We start from the raw sequence: 19,036 nt of genomic DNA on the forward strand, positions 1-19,036 counted from the left end.
GGCATTTCCAGCACAGACATTGGGATGAACGAGGCTTAGAGGCTTTGAGTTATGTAGGCTGGATCCAAAGAGTGAATAGTATCTGTTTCTCATGAAATAACTGTTTAAAAACCAAAATGTTCTTAGGCTTTCAATAAAGTAAACCATAAAACTAGTCTACTTTGGTTACTAATCCAAGTTTTTTGTTCTTTCATGTCTGTAAAAGTGTAATTTCTTAACATGTCCTGGTTTCTGGACATGTTTAAAGTCCCAATTTTCATTTTCCTAATCATTTTGATTAGCAGTGGCCACAGGACTGGAAAAGGTCAGTTTTCATTCCAGTCCCTAAGAAAGGCAATGCCAAAGAATGCTCAGACTACCACACAATTGCACTCATCTCACATGCTAGCACAGTAATGCTCAAAATTCTCCAAGCCAGGCTTCAGCAATATGTGAACCATGAACTTCCAGATGTTCCAGCTGGTTTTAGAAAAGGCAGAGGAACCAGAGATCAAATTGCCAACATCTGCTGGATTATCGAAAAAGCAAGAGAGTTCCAGAAAAACATCTGTTTCTGCTTTACTGACTATGCCAAAGCCTTTGACTGTGTGGATCACAATAAACTGTGGAAAATTCTGAAAGAGATGGGAATACCAGACCACCTGACCTGCCTCTTGAGAAACCTGTATGGAGGTCAGGAAGCAACAGTTAGAACTGGACATGGAACAGCAGACTGGTTCCAAATAGGAAAAGGAGTACGTCAAGGCTGTATATTGTCACCCTGTTTATTTAACTTATATGCAGAGTACATCATGAGAAATGTTGGGCTGGAAGAAGCACAAGCTGGAATCAAGACTGCCAGGAGAAATATCAATAACCTCAGATATGCAGATGACATCACCCTTATGTCAGAAAGTGAAGAGGAACTAAAGAGCCTCTTGATGAAAGTGAAAGAGGAGAGTGAAAAAGTTGGCTTAAAGCTCAACATTCAGAAAACTAAGGTCATGCCATCTGGTCCCATCACGTCATGGCAAATAGATGGGGAAACAATGGAAACAGTGGCTGACTTAATTTTTCTGGGCTCCAAAATCACTGCAGATGGTGACTGCAGCCATGAAATTAAAAGACGCTTATTCCTTGAAAGGAAAGTTATGACCAACCTAGACAGCATATTAAAAAGCAGAGACATTACTTTGTCAACAAAGGTCCGTCTAGTCAAGGCCATTGTTTTTCCAATGGTCATGTATGGATGTGAGAGTTGGACTATAAAGAAAGCTGAACGCCAAAGAATTGATGCTTTTGAACTGTGGTGTTGGAGACTCTTGAGAGTCCCTTGGACTGCAAGGAGATCCAACCAGTCCATCCTAAAGGAGATCAGTCCTGGGAGTTCATTGCAGGGACTGATGTTGAAGCTGAAACTCCAATACTTTGACCACCTGTTGCGAAGAGCTGACTCATTTGAAAAGACCCTGATGCTGGGAAAGATTAAGGGCAGGAAGAAAAGGGGATGACAGAGGATGAGATGGTGGGATGGCATCACCGAACCAATGGATATGGGTTTGGGTGGACCCTGGGAGTTGGTGATGGACAGGGAGGCCTGGTGTGCTGCAGTTCATGGGGTCGCAGAGTCGGACATGACTGAGCAACTGAACTGAACTGAACTGAATCATTTTGATTCTTTTCCCTTTACTGCCAACTGGTGGGAACATGCTTTTAGTGACAATGCAGGGCCTGCCATAAGTGTTTTTAGGTCGACCTTACAGAATTAACGATTCATCTACTACCTGTTTTCTCTTTTCAGAGGTTCTCTGAAAAGATTCTCTGTCAGGATGTGGCTTTCTACAGATAGTATGATTCAGGCCTTGGCTCTTGTCAGCTGTGTGTGCTTATTGTGTTCCTGACTCTTGTCAAACATTTTTACCTTTTATAGTAATGCATCATTTGTAGGTGCTAAGGCACAGTGGTGCCAGTTTGCAGCTAAAGGTGGATTGACAAGGAACTTTAGCTTCTAAAGTTTCTTTCTAAAGCTTGATAGTTTAACCTGCCTATTTTTTCCTCTATCCTCTAACTTAGAAATATAGTGAAGAAAAAAAAAGTTGAAAGGGATCATAGGAATAATTTGCCCCATTTTACAGGTATTTAAGGTGGTGCTTTTTAATACTGTTCATACTATTTATGGGGCTCTCAAGGCAAGAATTCCAGCTGAGCTATTTCAAATCCTAAAAGATGATGCTGTGAAAGTGCTGCACTCAATATGCCCGCAAATTTGGAAAACACAGCAGTGGCCACATCATTCCAGTCCCAAAGAAAGGGAATGCCAAAGAATGCTCAAGCTATTGCACAGCTGCACTCATCCACACGCTTGTAAAGTAATGCTCAAAATACTTCCAGATGTTCAGCTGGATTTAGAAAAGGCAGAGGAACCAGAGATCAAATTGCCAACATCTGCTGGATCATCGAAAAAGCAAGAGAGTTCCAGAAAAACATCTACTTCTGCTTTATTGACTACACAAAAGCCTTTGACTGTGTGGATCACAATAAACTGTGGAAAATTCTTCAGTAGATGGGAATACCAGACCACCTGACCTGCCTCTTGAGAAATCTGTATGCAGCCCAGGAAGCAACAGTTAGATCTGGACATGGAACAACAGACTGGTTCCAAATCAGGAAAGGAGTACATCAAGGCTATATATTGTCACCCTGTTTATTTAACTTATATGCAGAGTATATCATAAGAAATGCTGGGCTGGATGAAGCACAAGCTGGAATCAAGATTGCCGGGAGAAATATCAATAACCTCAGATATGGGGATGACACCACCCTTATGGGAGAAAGTAAAAAAGAACTAAAGATCCTCTTGATGAAAGTGAAAGAGGGTGAAAAAGTTGGCTTAAAACTCAACATTCAGAAAACTAAGATCATGGCATCTGGTCCCATGACTTCATGGCAAATAGATGGGGAACAATGGAAACAGTGACAGACTTTATTTTTCTAGGCTCCAAAATCACTGCAGATGGTGACTGCAGCCATGAAATTAAAAGATGCTTGCTCCTTGAAAGAAAAGTTATGGCAAACCTAGACAGCATATTAAAAAGCAGAGACATTACTTTGTCAACAAAGGTTTGTCTAGTCAAAGCTATGGTTTTTCCAGTAGTCAGGTATGGATGTGAGAGTTGGATAATAAAGAAAGCTGAGGGATGAAGAATTGATGCTTTTGAACTGCAGTGTAGGAAAAGACTCTTAAGAGTCCCTTGGACAGCAAGGAGTTCCAACCTGTTCATCATAAAGGAAATCAGTCCTGAATATGCATTGGAAGGACTGATACTGAAGCTGAAACTGCAATACTTTGGCCACCTGACTGAAGAACTAACTCATTTAGTTAGCTGGTGAAGAACTAACTCATTTGAAAAGACCCTGATGCTGGGAAAGATGGAAGGCGGGAGGAGAAGGGGATGACAGAGGATGAGATGGTTGGATGGCATCACCGACTCAATGGACATGAGTTAGAGTAAACTCCAGGAGTTGATGATGGACAGGGAGGCCTGATGTGCTGCAGTCCATGGTGGCGCAAAGAGTCGGACACGACTGAGCAACTGAACTGAAACTGAACTAAAATTTTGTCAGCTTTGAGAATCATTTTAAAGAGTTAACTTTTTATTTTGTTTATTTTTGCTATTGTTTTTCTATTCTTGATGTTTGTTGTTTAGTCGCTAAGTCATGTCCAACTCCTTGCTACCCCTTGGACTATAACACACCAGGCTCCCCTGTCCTTCACTGTCTCCTTGAGTTTGCTCAGATTCATGTTTTTGAGTCACTAAGTTGGTCATGCTATTCAACCATCTTACCCTCTGCCATCCACTTCTCTTTTGCATTCAATCTTTCCCAACTTCAGGGTCTTTTTCTATCAATCGGCTCTTTCTACCAGGCATCCAAAGTATTGGAGCCTCAGTGTCAGCATCAGTCCTTCCAATTAATATTCAGAGTTGATTTCCCTTAGGATTGACTGATTTGTTGTAGTCTGAGGGACTCTCAAAAGAGTCTTCTGCAGCACCACAATTCTAAAGCATCAATTCTTTGACACTCAACCTTCTTTATGGTCCAAATCTCACATCCATACATGACTACTGGAAAAACCATAGCTTTGGCTAGGCAGACCTTTGTTTGTAAAGTAATGTCTTTGCTTTTTAATATGCTGTCTAGGTTGGTCATAGCTTTTCATCCAAGGAGCAAGCGTCTTTTAATTTCTTGGCTGCAGTCACCATCTACAGTGATTTTGGAGCCCCCCAAAATAAAGTCTCTCACTGTTTCCATTGTTTCCCCATCTATTTGCCATGAAGTGATGGCCCAGATGCCATGGTCTTATTCTGCTGAATCAAGGGTATAAATAGCTGGGGGGGGGGGGGGGGTGGGAGGGAGGAGGGGAATCTTCCCTCCAAACGCTCTAAAAAATTATTCTCCCTTGTTGAAAATCACAAACTATGATCCGAATATCAAATCAACATTAAAACTAGCCTATTTCTAATTAAAATACTTTAATAAAGAAAAGGTACATTTCATTGTGTTTGAGGATGGACTGGAAATAATAGATAAGAAAACGTTTGAATGACCATAAATCCTGTTACTCAAAGATGAGCATTCAAACTTTCCAAACCTTAATTTTTTATGCATTAACACATGTGATAACGTAAATAGGGGACGAGGAAAGGCAGTTCCGACAAAGATCCCTACAATGTTCAGCGAAATGGGCAGTATGGAACAATCTCAAGGTTTTCTTCTGAGTATCCCCAACAGGATTTCTCAGAATTTCCCAAAATCTTGGGAAGTCCCTTAAATTAATAAAAAAACAAACTAAACCTCCAAGCGACGAAGGAATGCCAACCTGTCCTAGGCTGCAAGTTGGGCAGGAAGAGACAGGGCGATCGGAAGATAGAGGGCACTAGCCCGAGGAGTGTCCCCTCCCTAAAGGGATCAGGCTCTCAGATCCACCCATGGCTCACCCCAGCCCAGGAAGATCCTCAGAAGCTTCCCATGGAAAGGACGCGGAGAGCCGAAGCCGCTGCGATTCAGCCCAGCGCGCCCGGACGCCAACGACTGTTTCCAGACAAGGAGAGGGAAGTGCAGCGGCCAGCGCCCGCCGGGACTCGGGGGCGCCCCTCTCTCCGGGGAGGAGGGCGCGGGCGCAAGCCTTTACCTGTTTCATCTTCCCATCGCTCGGGGCGGGCAGGCGGGGTCAGCGCTCTGCGCCTACCACCCTCCTCCTTCACCGGCCGGTCTTCAAAGAAGTCTTGAATTCTTTTATCCGCTCTTTTCCCCGCCGTCCCCAAAAGATTGTCTCCGAAGCCGGAGTTGTTCTTCTGCGCTCAACAGGTGTGTTCACTGCAAGGGCCGAGTGCTGGGGTTGAGGCTTGGGCAGCTGATTAGCGATAAAGGGGTCCGAGACCCATGGCGTCCCCCAGAACCGGAACAGCCAATCAGAACGAGGACTGATGGCAACAAACCAATCCTGGAGCCGGGCTGAGAGTGGGGGCGGGGACAAGGGCTCAGGTAGACTCAGGTCTGGAGCTGTGCTGGGGCAGTCTCTTTGCTTCTGTGCTGGGAGTACTCTCGCCAGGTAGGGTGTATGTGGTGGGGGGGGGGGGGGGGGGGGTAGGTATCTGTGTGGCTTCTAATGGAGAGGATCCGCACAGCCTGAAACAATGCAGATGGGATAGAAGGAAGATATTCGGGAGGCAACATTGTAGGGAGAAAAGAGATTTCAGAGACCAAGCGGAGAGGGAGCTGGGAGAACGAAGAAAGCTTGGTAGGTACAGAACGAGTGAATCGATGAACGAATGAGTGGCCACTCGGAGCCTGGCACAATGAGAGGTACCTTTGCTTTCTAAAGTAATTCTTATAATAACCCTCGGAATAGGTCATTTTAGTCTTCATTTTGCAGGTAAGGAAACCTAAGCTGTAAAGTGTGAATTACTTGCCCACGGTCACACAGCTACTGAATAGTGAGGCCAGGAAAGGAACCACTTACTCCCGACTCTACTAAACACCACACCTTTCCTGGCCTGGGGCAGGGCAAAATTTGGGAACACGTGTTGGATTCTCTCAGAGGCCCCCAAGAGCATTAAGGAAGCCGTGCTGAGGGGCTGGCAGAGGAGTCTGGAAGAGTGCTCCGGCTCTGCCTTCATCAGCTATCTTCTGGAGTTTCTGAGAGGGTCTGTGAAACGGGCATAAGTTCTGTCAAAGAGGGTGGCCATCCATGTGGCTTTTCTGACTCTGAGAGCTGAAGTCTCCTACTGAGGGAGGGTGAGATAACAAGGAGGATGGTGAGGGGAGGCCAGTGTGTGTATCTTGGCCCATGCTGTAGCTGCTTGTGATTCCATTAGAGCTTCATTCTCTCTGGACTTTGACAAAGTCCACTTGTGTGACCCATTTGTACTGAGACGTTCATCCACTGACCCTTCTACCTCTGGAACTTTCTTTGTTTTTCGGTGTGTCACACTGTCTTGAGACATTACTGACTTTATCATTTGTTTCAGCTGAGTAATTTAGGACCCTAACAAAAGGCCTACTGTCAAAGTGACAAAGGAAGCATGGTAATTTAGTGCCACTTCAGGCCAAAGAAATTAACCAGACAGTAGATAAACCATGGGTCACATAACAAAGATGGGAAGAAGCAACTCCATGATTAGATTTTTATCTACATGGTTTTCATTTAAACCAAGATAATTTGAATCAGTGCTCAGCAAGGGTTGATCTAACATTTTGTTCTGTTTTTTAAATAAAAAGTACATAGCCTGATGGTATTTCCTATACCACTTGAAGACAGGTGGCTATGGTTTCCTTGCCTCTCTCAAAAATGGAAACTTCATCAAAATATGCTCAGTGAGACCATCTTAGAGACCAACAGACCATGCTTTGTATCTCAGCTCTTTCACCTATTGACTGTGTAACCTCAAGCATGTCACTTAACATCTCTATTGCAGCCCTCATCTGTAAGTGGAAATATTAATAGTGTCTCCCGACCTTGTTTAAGGATTCAATGAGATAATATATGGTAGGTGTTTGCACAGCACATGGTGTATACAAATAATCAATAATTATAATTTCGTCCACAACCCAACATCAAAATAGCTGTTTCCTTCTCTAATTTTCTCACTATTTCTCAAGTCACCACAATTTTTTTATTTTTAACTTTTATATTGTTTTCCTAATTTATGGAATATGGAATCACTGAGAGCCAAAGTAGAGAAAACTTAAAGCATGTAAATATTGCCCTCAGACCATAGATGCCACTCAGACATGCAAGACTTCTCTGTGCTTGGAAGGATCGATCACCAGTAGCAAGGCTGTATCTGTTAGTAGATTTATAATTACCTTTGAGGTACTTGCATTACAAAAGAATGACATGAAGCACCAGGTTAGAAGTAAAGACCCCAGGGGACTGATTTCAGCCAAGAGAAGAGAGTTCTGATTTAGGCTAATATTTTGGAGAAATTCCTTAGACGAAAATAAGAATGGTGCTACTATTTGTACACTATAGTATTGACTCACCACTATGAGTATGATGAAATATTGAGACCAATTTCTATAAATCTTACATTAAAGTCCATTTTATTTCTTTATAGTGATGTTTGGACACCTCCCTCTGTTCTGTTCCCTTTCTTTTCATTTTTTCTGCAAGGTTTGTCATTTCCACCCACTGCATTATTTAGCCTTTTTTTTTTTTTTAACTCTTGTCAGCACACTTTGAGTTAACATAGATATTCAAAGGCAAAGTGCCAGCTCTATGAAGGGTGCATGGGGGTAGATGAGCCTCAGGTATTTGGGAGAAGAGTTTATGAAATGACTGATGAAATAAGATTAGTACAGCCCTCATGAGTGGGACACAGGTTAACTACAGAGCTTACGGTTGAAGCACATTAACCATCTGTTGTCTCCTGTCCTTTGCTTTTGTTTCCAAGGCAAAAAGCCCTCTCAGGTTGGAGGGGAGCCATGAGCCGATTCCTGAACGTGTTACGAAGCTGGCTGGTGATGACGTCGGTCATAGCTGTGGGTCACTCGCTGCAGAGCTTCCGAGACCACACCTTTCTCTATGAAAAGATCTATACCAGCAAGCCAGACCTGGGTAAGAAAGCAAAAATCTGCATCCTTTGTGGGAGTGGCCTAAGTGGTGGTCCCAGACCTGGCTGTACATCACAATAACTGCGAAAAACTAAAACCAAACAAAGCACGGGTGGCTATTTCCCTCTCCAGACCTAATTAGTGAATCTTTCACCCCCTGGATGGGTCACAGGAAGTTCTTTTCAGAAACTTCCAGGGTGATTCTGATGCTGCCTAAACTAGTGATCCTAAGCCACTAGAGTAACAGACGTGGTGGATAACAGTTGGTCTTTTTGCCTGCAAGCTTCTCTGAATACCTTTCCCTTCATTTTACACTGCCCTCGGCAGCTGGTCTGTACAAATACCATTACAAGGACACTTGAGGAAACAGAGTTCCTTGATGACTCTGCTGCCTGATAGGAAACCATGAAGAAGGTTTTCCTGTTAGCTTCTTTCAGAAATCAGGTCATGGTGCATATCGTTTATACCCTACATTGCATATGGAGAATTACTAAGCCAAGGTCTTCTCAAACCATGACACAGACCCTGAAAAGATATCCAAAATCCCTCCAGGTTGGTTTCGAAAAGAGAACTTCCGCAGGCCCCTGATGGCTTCCCCCAGTGTCCTAAGTCTCTCTGTAGAGAGTGGTTGCACATTTCAGCGTGTGCTTCCTTGCCCTGATATGTGGGGTGGCTTGAGCTGCAGCACCCTTTCATAGTAGTGACAATTGTATGTCACATTTATAGGTAACCCAGATTCAGGCTCTGACCTAGCTGACATTTCTGCAACATCTGGGTATAAAATGAAAGTAAGCAGGCTAAGGCTCACTTTGAACAAAGCTCAAGCACAGTAGGCTTAGAGAACCTGGAAAAGTGGGTGGAACAGTTCCACTTTTCACCCTCCGGTGCTGTCCTCCAGAGGTCCAGGAACTCTGTATAGATTCACAGGCTTTTAGAGGTTCTGGCCTAACCTTTGAATTTAAAATTGAGAGAGAAAGGCCCAGAGGTTATGTGATTTGTCGAAGGGGATATAGATGAGCAAAACTGTGTGTGAGCCTGCGCAGGGCTGCATGCACACATAGCCTGGAAATAGGTCCCTCATGACCTCCTGGTACTTTGCTGGTGATAGCAGGACCCTGGAGCATCCAGTGGAAGAATTTTACCTGATGCCTACTCTCGTTAGTATTACTGAGATATTCCATTTTTAGTTCACACTCATAAAGAGATGTATAGAATTAGAATAGAGAAATTTCCTGTTGTTTCATCAGAAGCACTTTCAAAATGCATTATAAAGAATGTAAAAAAAAAAAAAAAGAATTTAGCTCTCCAGGATTAACCACTAGATATTAGTTTGGGACATGGGATTTTTTCTCAAAATGACTACCATCTAAAGATCTGTGGGGTTGTGCATTTGGTGTTGCTGTCTGATTTTCCAAAGGCTGAAAAATCCTTAAAGGAAAATCCTGAAAGACATTTTGGTTGTGAGTCTTGTCCCTTAAGAGTTCTCTTGCTCAGGAGACCAGCAAAGGAAGTATCCTTGCTTTTCACCGTAAATCAATACCAGTACATTAAAATCAACAAGGCAAGGCTTTCGAAAATACCAGGGGCGTCCTGGGCCCACCTCTAGAGTATATGATTTAACTGATCTGGTATCCAGGTCTTGGTAATTTTATAAAATTTTGTCAGTTGAATCTAGTAAATGCCCAGGGTCAAGAAGCACTGTTATGATGGAATATGATTTAAACATTCTGGACAGGAAATTTAACACAGTAGTGCCAGAATGAAGCTAGCAAGAACAGAGTGGCCCCAGCTAACACCGGTGCTTATTCCCTTCCCACACACACAGAAATCCAGACTAGTTAGGCCTTCATTCACATAATATAGATCTGAATTCAGGAGATCCAGGGACCTGGGTCTCTTAAAGACCAGATGTGGCTCTCTAGACAGGGCTCAGTATTTCTGTGTTCTCTCTTGCATCAGCCTCACTGAAAGTCTGCTGACCTCCTGGCATCTTGTATTGACAGACCGCTCTCTACAGTGTTCCCCCACACTTATCCTGATTCAGACTCACTGGGCTTCACCAACACCAGAGCAGATTCCAGGCAGACCCATAAACTACTAGCCCAAGAGTTACTCCCGAAGTGGGCTGTTTATTGGGTTTTTACTCTTGGAACTCGCCCCCCCCCCCCATCTGTAGGCATTTGAAGAGAGTCTGAACCAACTCTCCTTCTGGAAGTCTTTCCACTCCTTCTAGTTCCCACGTGCAGCCTCAGAGACTGTACTTTGCCCAGCCAAGGGGATCGCAGGCTCAGCTCTCTGACTCCTCCAGTGAAGTTGGAGGAGTTTGGAGGGAACCCTGACCCGCCCTTCTCAACACTCCTGCTTGTTTCTGCTGCACAGTGAATGGCCTCCAAGCTCGGACCTTTGGAGTCTGGACGCTGCTCTCATCAGTGGTTCGTGGCCTCTGTGCCATCGACATTCACAACAGAACGTATGTAAGGGAGGGAACAGCACATTCTCCCTGTGTTGGCAATGGGTGCTAAGCAGAGCCATTGTGGTCCTCTCTCGGAGACTTATCATTAAAATCAAAAGGCAAGGCTTTAGAAAATACTAGGGGGCTCCTGGGTCCACCTCCAGAGGGTACGATATAACTGTTCTGATATCCAGGTCTTAGTAATTTGATAAAATTTCTTCAGTTGATTCTTATAAATGCCCAGAGTCAAGAAGCACTATTATGATGGACTATGATTCCATTGTATGGCCTATGATTTGATACAGTAACCTAGGATGTGAAGATAAAAGATTACTAGGTACCATTCCTTCCAGGGATAGAAAACATCACAGGCCTGAAGGTCTTTAAAGCTTAAAAATCTTTGAAACGGACATAGCAAACTGGTTATGTTGTGATCCAGTGGCCTGCATCATATCCCTCTACTTCTTTCCTAACGAGTCAGTCTTTCTTCTACTAAAGAGGTAGTGTGCTTGCTCTTTTTAGAGAGGCCATGACATACCTTATTCTCACATTCCTCCTTGAGAGGCAGGGATGAACAGAAATAATCATCCATGACATCATGAGCCCACCAGTAAACAGCTGTGTGTTTACACAGAGTCATGAGGTGAGGGTCACAGAGAACTGAGCACTCCTCTGTATTCTGCCTCTTCGGAGGACTCACACAGACTGCGTGCATGTGTGGGTGCACTCTCAAGTCCAACTCTTTGCGACCCCATGGACTATAGCCACCAGGCTCCTCTGTCCATGGTATTTTCCAGGCAAGAAAACTGGAACAGTTTGCCATTTCCTACTCCAGGGGATCTTCCTGACTCAGGGATGGATCAAACCTGCATCTCTTGAGTTCCAGCATTGGCAGGCAGGTTCTTTACCTCTTTGCCACCTGGGAAGTCCTCATACAGACTAGATAGTGTTGTAATCTGAACCGGCCACTGGAAGGGGCTCGAGCTTTCTTCCCAACACCAATCATCACCGCAATCAAGGTGGAAACTGCTCAGGTCCCCAAGTGAGGCCACCAAAAGAGCTTTATACTATAATACTTTTGTGTTAGCCAGACTCTCAGCATCTGGACAAGAGAGGAGATGGTGATATTTATTGAGCCCCTCTTATTATACCAGATGCTTCCACATGACATTGGTTAAGTCTCCTCCTAGTAGCCCTGGGAAGCAGTGATTTTTTTTGTTGATTTTGTAGATTTGCATATTAGAGACTTGATTCATTTAAACTGAGGAAGACCAAGACAAGTGGGATTTGAGGGCTGTTAGCACTGTGATCTATTCTTTTTTATTGTTTCGTTTTTTTGAACCTGAAATTATGGTTTACTTGTTCTACATTGACATATATTTTTGGAAGTAGCATGGTTTAGTGGAAACACTCTGAGGCCCAAGAATGAAAAATGGAAAATAGGCTCTGGTCTCATTTCTATTGGTAATAGCTTTGAAGCAGCAAGTTTATTATAGACCTTCTCTGCATCTCAGTCCCTTCATGTAGAAAATGAGACTTGTGTATCTGTTTTTACTCTCAGGGTGAGGGGAGGGTGTAAGGATTGCATAATCATTTTAACAACCTTTACCATGATGAAGAATTACTGACAAGTAGAAGGGGTGTATCTTTTGTTTGTTGTGCTTTGGGGATGAGCCGAGACAGCGGAGACTTATCTTTACCTCTCTTACCCATTCATTACCCTTTCACCCAACATAGGACAGGCAGAAATGCTGATTTCTATTTCCAACCTTTTTTTTAAAGTCTGGGATTTTAGTCCATGTGCTTCTGATATGCTCTCTGATTATATTCCCTGCCTAACCAGAAACTTGAAATCAAGTCCCAGCTGTTCTTACTTTCTGAAACAGTCTGCATTCTGCCCATTTAATGTGTACTTCTCTAAAGAAACCTACTTTCACTTAAAAAAAAAAAAAGACATCAACCCCATACATAAATGTTTGCTAAGTGTGTAAAAATATGCATAGGAATGATAAAAATCAATCTTAAGATGTTAGTTCCTCCTGGGGAGAAAGGAAGCAGGAGAATGGGATCAGGGTGGAAAAGGATCCACAGGAAGTTTTAACTGAAATCTGTAATATTTTATTTCTTAGGAAAAAAGTATCTGAAGCAAAAATGTCAAGATAATGAGATTTGATGGAGTAGGGTATTGGTGTATGGGGTAAATTCTATTATGTATGATTTTTTGTATCTTTGAGATATTTCATAATTTTTAAATTTCATAATGAAGAAAGATACCAGCTATCAAAGTGGTCCATCTTCCTATAACTTCTGTCTTCTCCACCTTCTTGTCAAAACTGAGGAACAAGTTCTCTTCCTGTGAGGTTGTCACTCTGTCCTCCCTCTGACCATTTTTCTAGGTTAAGATGCAAAGTATCTTAAGATACACCTCATTTTGCAAAAGCATCTAAAAGCCCCAGAAAGTCCCTTGCTACCCATTCCTCATTCATGCCCTTCATTTGGAAGCATCGATCAGATAAGCACTGACCAGACCCTGGCCAGACAGGTGCAAAGCGGGCTTGGGCTAGAGTGAAGACAATTTGAGCAAGTAGAATATGTAAATGTGATTGATCCAAAATCATCTACACTACCTAGGATTGCCATACCCCAGACTCTGGTTTGCTATTACTGGTTTCACCACCTTGCTTAGACTTGCAAAGCCACTCTGGATGGCTGGGTCATTCTCCTTTTGATTTAGCAGTTGAAAGCTTCAGTTTTGCCCTAGACATGAATAACATTGATGTGATCAAGCAGGACCAAGTCTCCTTTTTCTTTAGCCATAGTCATGTCCTGGGTTTTGATTTGTGGGTTACAAGTCTGACCACTTCCTCTGCACTGAACAAGCTTTACCTTAAGTCCCATTTTCATCTGCTCTCCTCTAGGCTCTACTACATCACGCTCTGGACCTTCTTCATTGGCATGGGGCACTTCCTCTTTGAGATGTTTGTTTTTGGGACCGTGGCTCCCACGATTTTCATGCTGGCAATCCTCACGGTGGCAAGTAAGCATTGAGTGACCCTGGAACTCCCACAGGAGCCGTCCCAACACTAAGGACAAGCCTTATACAAGCAATATAAGGAAGCACGGTGCTTATGTCAGCCACTAATCCTGTCTGTCTGTATTTAAGGTATCTCGATCCTGGGCATGCTAGTGGGGCTCCGGCACCTAGAAGCAGAACCAGGATCCAGACAGAAGAAGAGAAACTGAGGTCAACATCACCATGTCCAAGTTGTCACCTCCCGCCTTTGCTCACCTCTTCCTTCTCTATGCTCTTCAGTTTCACTTCTGCTCCATCATCCACTTCTAGCCTTTCACATTTAGGGTTTTTTTTTCTTTAATTTAACATTTCTAAGCGATAACATGCATATAGAAAGTCAGTGCCATTTAAATGTATGTGAAGAAACATTTTAGAATGATGTAGGTCCATCCAAATTAAGGAACTGCCCGTATATCTGAAGTCCACTGTTTATCCTTCCCCCACCCACAGCCTCTTCCAGCACTGCTTTTCCAGCCTTCTCCTTTCTTCCTTTTATTTTTAACTGTCGACTTGACTTGTATGGTTGGAAGATGCAAACTATTAAACTTCAAGCTGCTACTTTGCCCAGAGCATTGCCACCAAGGGCTGCTATGAGGGATTGTCCATCCAGATTGGGTTTCTCTCTGCTGCCATACCCATGATCCTGAACCATCCATGGGATAAGCAGTTCTTCTAAGAAGGGCTCCCCGGCCAGTGAGCATGGCCCCTTCCTTGTGCCTACAGGTGGATCATGATTGGAAGGGTCTGGGCTATTTTTAGAGCTTCCAGTCAGCTGTATGTGTAATAATATTTGTGATAAATAGAGAAAACTTCTGCTCTGATCAGTCCTGATACTTTGGCCTCCCCTAAGCCCAGAGTGCTCCTGCCCTCCTCTGAGGCCTAGCAGAGGAAGATCCCAGCTTTCTGCGGGTCGAATACACCATAATGAGGAGGACAGCACAAGACCCAGGCAAACCTGGCTGCCTTTAGTCTCTTGTTCATTTCTCATGAAGTCAAATCTTCCTCATCTCTATCCCCACCTTCCAAATTCTGAGCAGACAGCTGAACAGCCAGAACCCTATCTTGTTCTCTTCGCAAAGAAGAAGCAGGTTCTTGAGAAAGCAGAACCAGACAACATGGAAGACACAGCTGCATGAGCATGAAGAGAGCCTGGGGCCCAAGGACAAGGCCCCGGAGCAGATGGCTGCCATCCAGACACAGCCCTGGGCACCTCCACACTGGCCGGACCCTCACGCACAGTGTATAGATGCGAGAACCCATTCGCTACTTCAGCGAGTGTTTATTGAACACTTACTCCATGCCGGACACTTGGGAAGGAAAAATGAATGAGCCAGGCAATGTCCCTGTAGTCAAGAAACAGACTGTCAACAAGCCCACACCTGGAAGAACACTCTAGGCAGTGACGAGAACTCTAGATAACCAGGTATTGTGATTCGGAAGGGGAGGGAGTGCACAACATAGATCACTGGGAAAAGCCTCTCTGAGGAGGTGGGATCTGAGTTGAATCACAGAGCTCGTATGTCTTAATACGTGAGGCAGTGTTTAGGGCAGATGGAGCAGCACTTAGTCTTGTGGGAGGACTAAGCTCACTAACTGCAGATGGGGACGTTCGGAAGTGAAAGGCAGGAGATGGGAAGGGAGCAGGGGGCTTGTGAAGGGCATCCTCAATCAGCTAAGGCTCTTTAGGTGAAAGGAACAAAATCTTCCTTAAACGAGCTGAAGCAATAACGATGACGTTGGCTGACGAAACTGGAAAGAGGATTGTGGGCTTCAGGAGTGGTTTGACCAGGATTCAGCTCCATTTCTCTGGCGTTCTTTTGACTCTGCCCTCCTGTGCTGGCTTCATCCACAGGCTGGCTTCCTTTATGGTAGCCAGCAATTCCAGGCCTCATGTCCCCACCTAGAAAAATAGCTCCGTGGTACGAGCTATCTTTCCCTTATCAGCTATTGTAGGAGGCAGTAAAAAAAGCAGTGATCTTACAGAGAGTTAATGTTTGAGTGGAGGTCTGCAGGGAACCCATCTTAGAAAGGAATGAATGAAAGCACAACACAATATGGATCTTCTAGGCATGCCTCAAAGAAATGTGATTCCTGATAAATAAAGGGAAGATCCCAAAGGATCTAAAGAAATGATACAGGTATCTGGCTGATACTCTGGCTATTAGGTTTCTCTAACAGCCCAGGCTTGGCTCCCTTCCCAGGTGAGTTAAAGTGGAATCCTAGTGTTGTTTGTTGGCCTAAGGATTGCTGGCAGATAGAGTGCCAGAGTGTCCCACATGCAGTGCAGCTTGCTAGAGAAGAAATGTCCAGGAAAGTGATGACTTCAGCCCATTCTTGTAACTCATATCAGGTAAATGCACTACGAAGGGAAGAGTGACAGGAAGGGGAACAATCCAGAACTGCAGAAAACAAAACTGGATTCCGGCCCAGACAATCTGCTGCATGATTGCTGTGCTTGTAGAACAGACATTGCAACCACCCTTGGAGATACAGCCAGAAACCACAGTGGGCTCTTGGCAGCAGGCACACTCGGGTGAACTGTCTTCGAGTGGACGCTATATGGAAAGCAGTCCCAGTCACGTGTTAGGCACTGAGTTGCTGTCCCCAAATAGGCCAGGTGTAACCTCTGCAGCCTCATCTTAAAAAGAACCCACGAGGGGGGAAAAGACCTAAACAGACATTTCTCCAAAGAAGACATACAGATGTCTAACAAACACATGAAAATATACACAACCTCACTGATTGTTAGAGAAATACAAATAAAAACCACAATGAGATATTACCTCACACTGGTCAGAATGGCCATCATTAAAATGTCTAAAACAATAAATGCTGGACAGGGTGTGGAGAAAAGGGAACTTTCTTGCACTGTTGGTGGGAATGTAAATTGATACAGCCACTATGGAAGACGGTAAGGAGATTCTTTAGGAAACTAGGAATAAAACTACCATATGACCAAGCAATCCCACTTCTAGGCATATACCCTGAGGAAGTCAGGGTTGAAAAAGACACATGTATCCCATTGTTCATTGGAGCACTATTTACAATAGCTAGAACATGGAAGCAGCCTAGATGTGCATCAACAGATGAATGGATAAAGAAGTCATGGTACACATACAGAGTGGAATATTACTCAGCCATAGAAAGGGACACATTTGAGTCAGTTCTGATGAGGTGGATGAACATAGAACCTATTATACAGAGTGAATTGAGTGAGAAAGAGAAATACCGTATTCTAGTGCACATATATGGAACCTAGAAAAATGGTACTGAAGAATTTATTTACAGGGCAGCAGTGGAGAAGCAGACATAGAGAATAGACTTACGGACATGGGGAGAGGGGAGGAGCAAGTGAGATGTATGGACAGAGTAACTTGGAAACTCACATTACCGTATGTAAAATAGATAGCCAACGGGAATTTGCTGTGTGGCTCAGGAAACTCAAATAGCAGCTCTGTATCAACCTAGAGGGGTGGGATGGGGCGGGAGATGGGAGGGAGGTTCAAAAGGGAGGGATATATGTATACCTATGGCTGATCCATGTTGAGGTTTGACAGAAAACAAAATTCTGTAAAGGAATTATCCTCCAATAAAAAAACGTAAAAAATAATAACCCACTCGATGACAATATCTCATGGTATGGAGCCCCCACCCTTCCTTCCCATTCCCACCCCAAAGCCATCTCTGCCCCAACAAATGACAAGACAGGCCATAATAACTAATTATATTTTAAAAACAAGCAATAGTTTCAGTAAACATTTTATTTATGCATTTTGAGGGACTGAAGAGTAAACACTTCAGCCTCATCAAAAAGTAAAAGCCACCACTCCCCACTTCCCTCCCACCCCTGACTCGGTCCTCCTGCCAGAAGTCTGACTTCTCTCAGGCAGAGCATGTGTGCACACAGACGCAGGCACCCCAGGCTCACCCGGTCCCGGCCCAAGCACCGCTGCCACGCAGGCAACGCCAATGTGCTGAGGCCAAGGCAGTGGGCACAACACACAGCATAGGGGTCTTGATTACAGAGCTCACGGCACAGGAGAACTGGCAAAAACGTCTTATTTTGAGGCGATTCTTCCCAAGCCCATGAGTAGAGCCAGATGCAGGCAAGGCAGGGGAGGTGAGCTTGGGCTGGTTGAAAGGAGTCCCTTTATATTCAGGAAGTCTGAGAAAGGATTGTTGCTGGAAGAGGGATGAGGAGAGGGTTTGGGGCCACAAACACTGTGGCCACCAGAGGTGGACGCGCTTACCCAGCCCCAGCAGGATCTAGGGGAACCCTCAGGATGAACGGCGTCGGCGAATGAGAGAGAGAGAGAGACCAGACCAGGATATGCAGCAGAGTCTTGCAGTTGCTTTATTTTTCACCATCGCCTTTATACCCTAAGTTGGTACATTTCTAAGGGGCAGATAAGCATACAGACTTAGTTTAACTTTACATCAGCTTGTCCTTCACGAAACCAGGTGTGCTCTGTATATTTTTGTTTATGAGAGTCTTTTCCCATAGATTTTTTGTACATTATTCTCTGGCCTTGAGCTTAGCAGAAAACAGAAAATTGGCAGTCTCATGGTGCAGCAAGTCGCAACATAATAGAAATACAATCCTGTTAACATAAAAGTCAGTCTTTTTGCAGAAATTCTCAGCTAAATTTATCGAAAAAATTTAACACACACAGACTCTGTGGCTCTGGTGAGGGAGCCCCTGTTTAGCACTCCTGGTTAAAATTAACAATTATCTTCTTGTTTTTACACTAGGGCTAAACTCTTATTTTTCTAGATCTCCAACTATATTAACAATAGTTTCCACTGCACAACCTCAGCACATTAACATCAATCAAATGTTGATCTAATAACCACTTTTAAAACAATATTTTTTGTATTCTCTAATAGGGCTTCCTCACCCCCCAAAGGGCTCTGTGCCTATTAGGGCCTTTTTTAAGGTTAATCTCTATGTATAATATCTTTTGGCTATCAGGCCTGTTGACAATTTATGGCTTGCACCTGGTATAACTTTAAGCAACCTCAGTAGCCGACTCTGTCTTTTTTTGTGGTTAATCTATTTTCTTTCTATTAGGTGTCATCTCCACGGGAACTAGATAGGATTACATTTTTACAGAACAGAAATGCAAAGGATTGCAAAAACAGCAGATATGGCACAAAACAGGCTCTTAGTCTAAAAGTTAATTACCTGCAAGAAGTCACCAGCTAATCTCTATCTAAACTATTTTCTATTAGGCACATATGTTGCTATATTTTGTGGGGCTTTTCTCACCCTGTGGAGGGACCTATGCTTAACAGTTTCTTTTGTTAGCGTACTGTGTTTAGGATGTTAAGAACAATCATGAGCATTTTTTGCAATGAGAGCACATTTATCAAACGAGCCAGAATGCCAGCAAAAGAGTTTGAATTGAAGCATTTCC

The 19,036-nt window shown here is 43.8% G+C and overlaps 2 protein-coding genes across 4 annotated transcripts in view; one reads left to right on the top strand and one right to left on the bottom strand.

The window, feature by feature from the left end:
* LOC133065994 (ergosterol biosynthetic protein 28 homolog) overlaps positions 1-5,309 on the bottom strand; it is a 33,274-nt gene extending 27,965 nt beyond the window's left edge. The window contains exon 1 of one of the 2 annotated variants that reach the window (XM_061156579.1): positions 5,171-5,309. The gene's annotated coding sequence lies outside the window, so the exon portion shown is untranslated. The other variant, XM_061156580.1, reaches the window with a different exon arrangement.
* LOC133065996 (ergosterol biosynthetic protein 28 homolog) lies at positions 5,218-17,077 on the top strand. Of its 2 annotated transcripts, none has more exons than XM_061156583.1 (5): positions 5,218-5,346; positions 7,935-8,098; positions 10,474-10,564; positions 13,465-13,583; positions 13,710-17,077. In XM_061156583.1, exons 2-5 carry the CDS (start codon positions 7,966-7,968, stop codon positions 13,787-13,789), a joined length of 423 nt encoding a protein of 140 aa, XP_061012566.1. In that variant the 5' UTR covers positions 5,218-5,346; positions 7,935-7,965; the 3' UTR covers positions 13,790-17,077. The 2 variants fall into 2 exon arrangements, with proteins under 2 accessions (XP_061012566.1, XP_061012565.1); XM_061156582.1 differs by lacking the exon at positions 5,218-5,346 and adding an exon at positions 5,550-5,590.
* Positions 17,078-19,036: the final 1,959 nt, after the last annotated feature.

Source organism: Dama dama, chromosome 12 (genome assembly GCF_033118175.1).
Source record: "Dama dama isolate Ldn47 chromosome 12, ASM3311817v1, whole genome shotgun sequence".
NCBI lineage: Eukaryota > Metazoa > Chordata > Mammalia > Artiodactyla > Cervidae > Dama > Dama dama.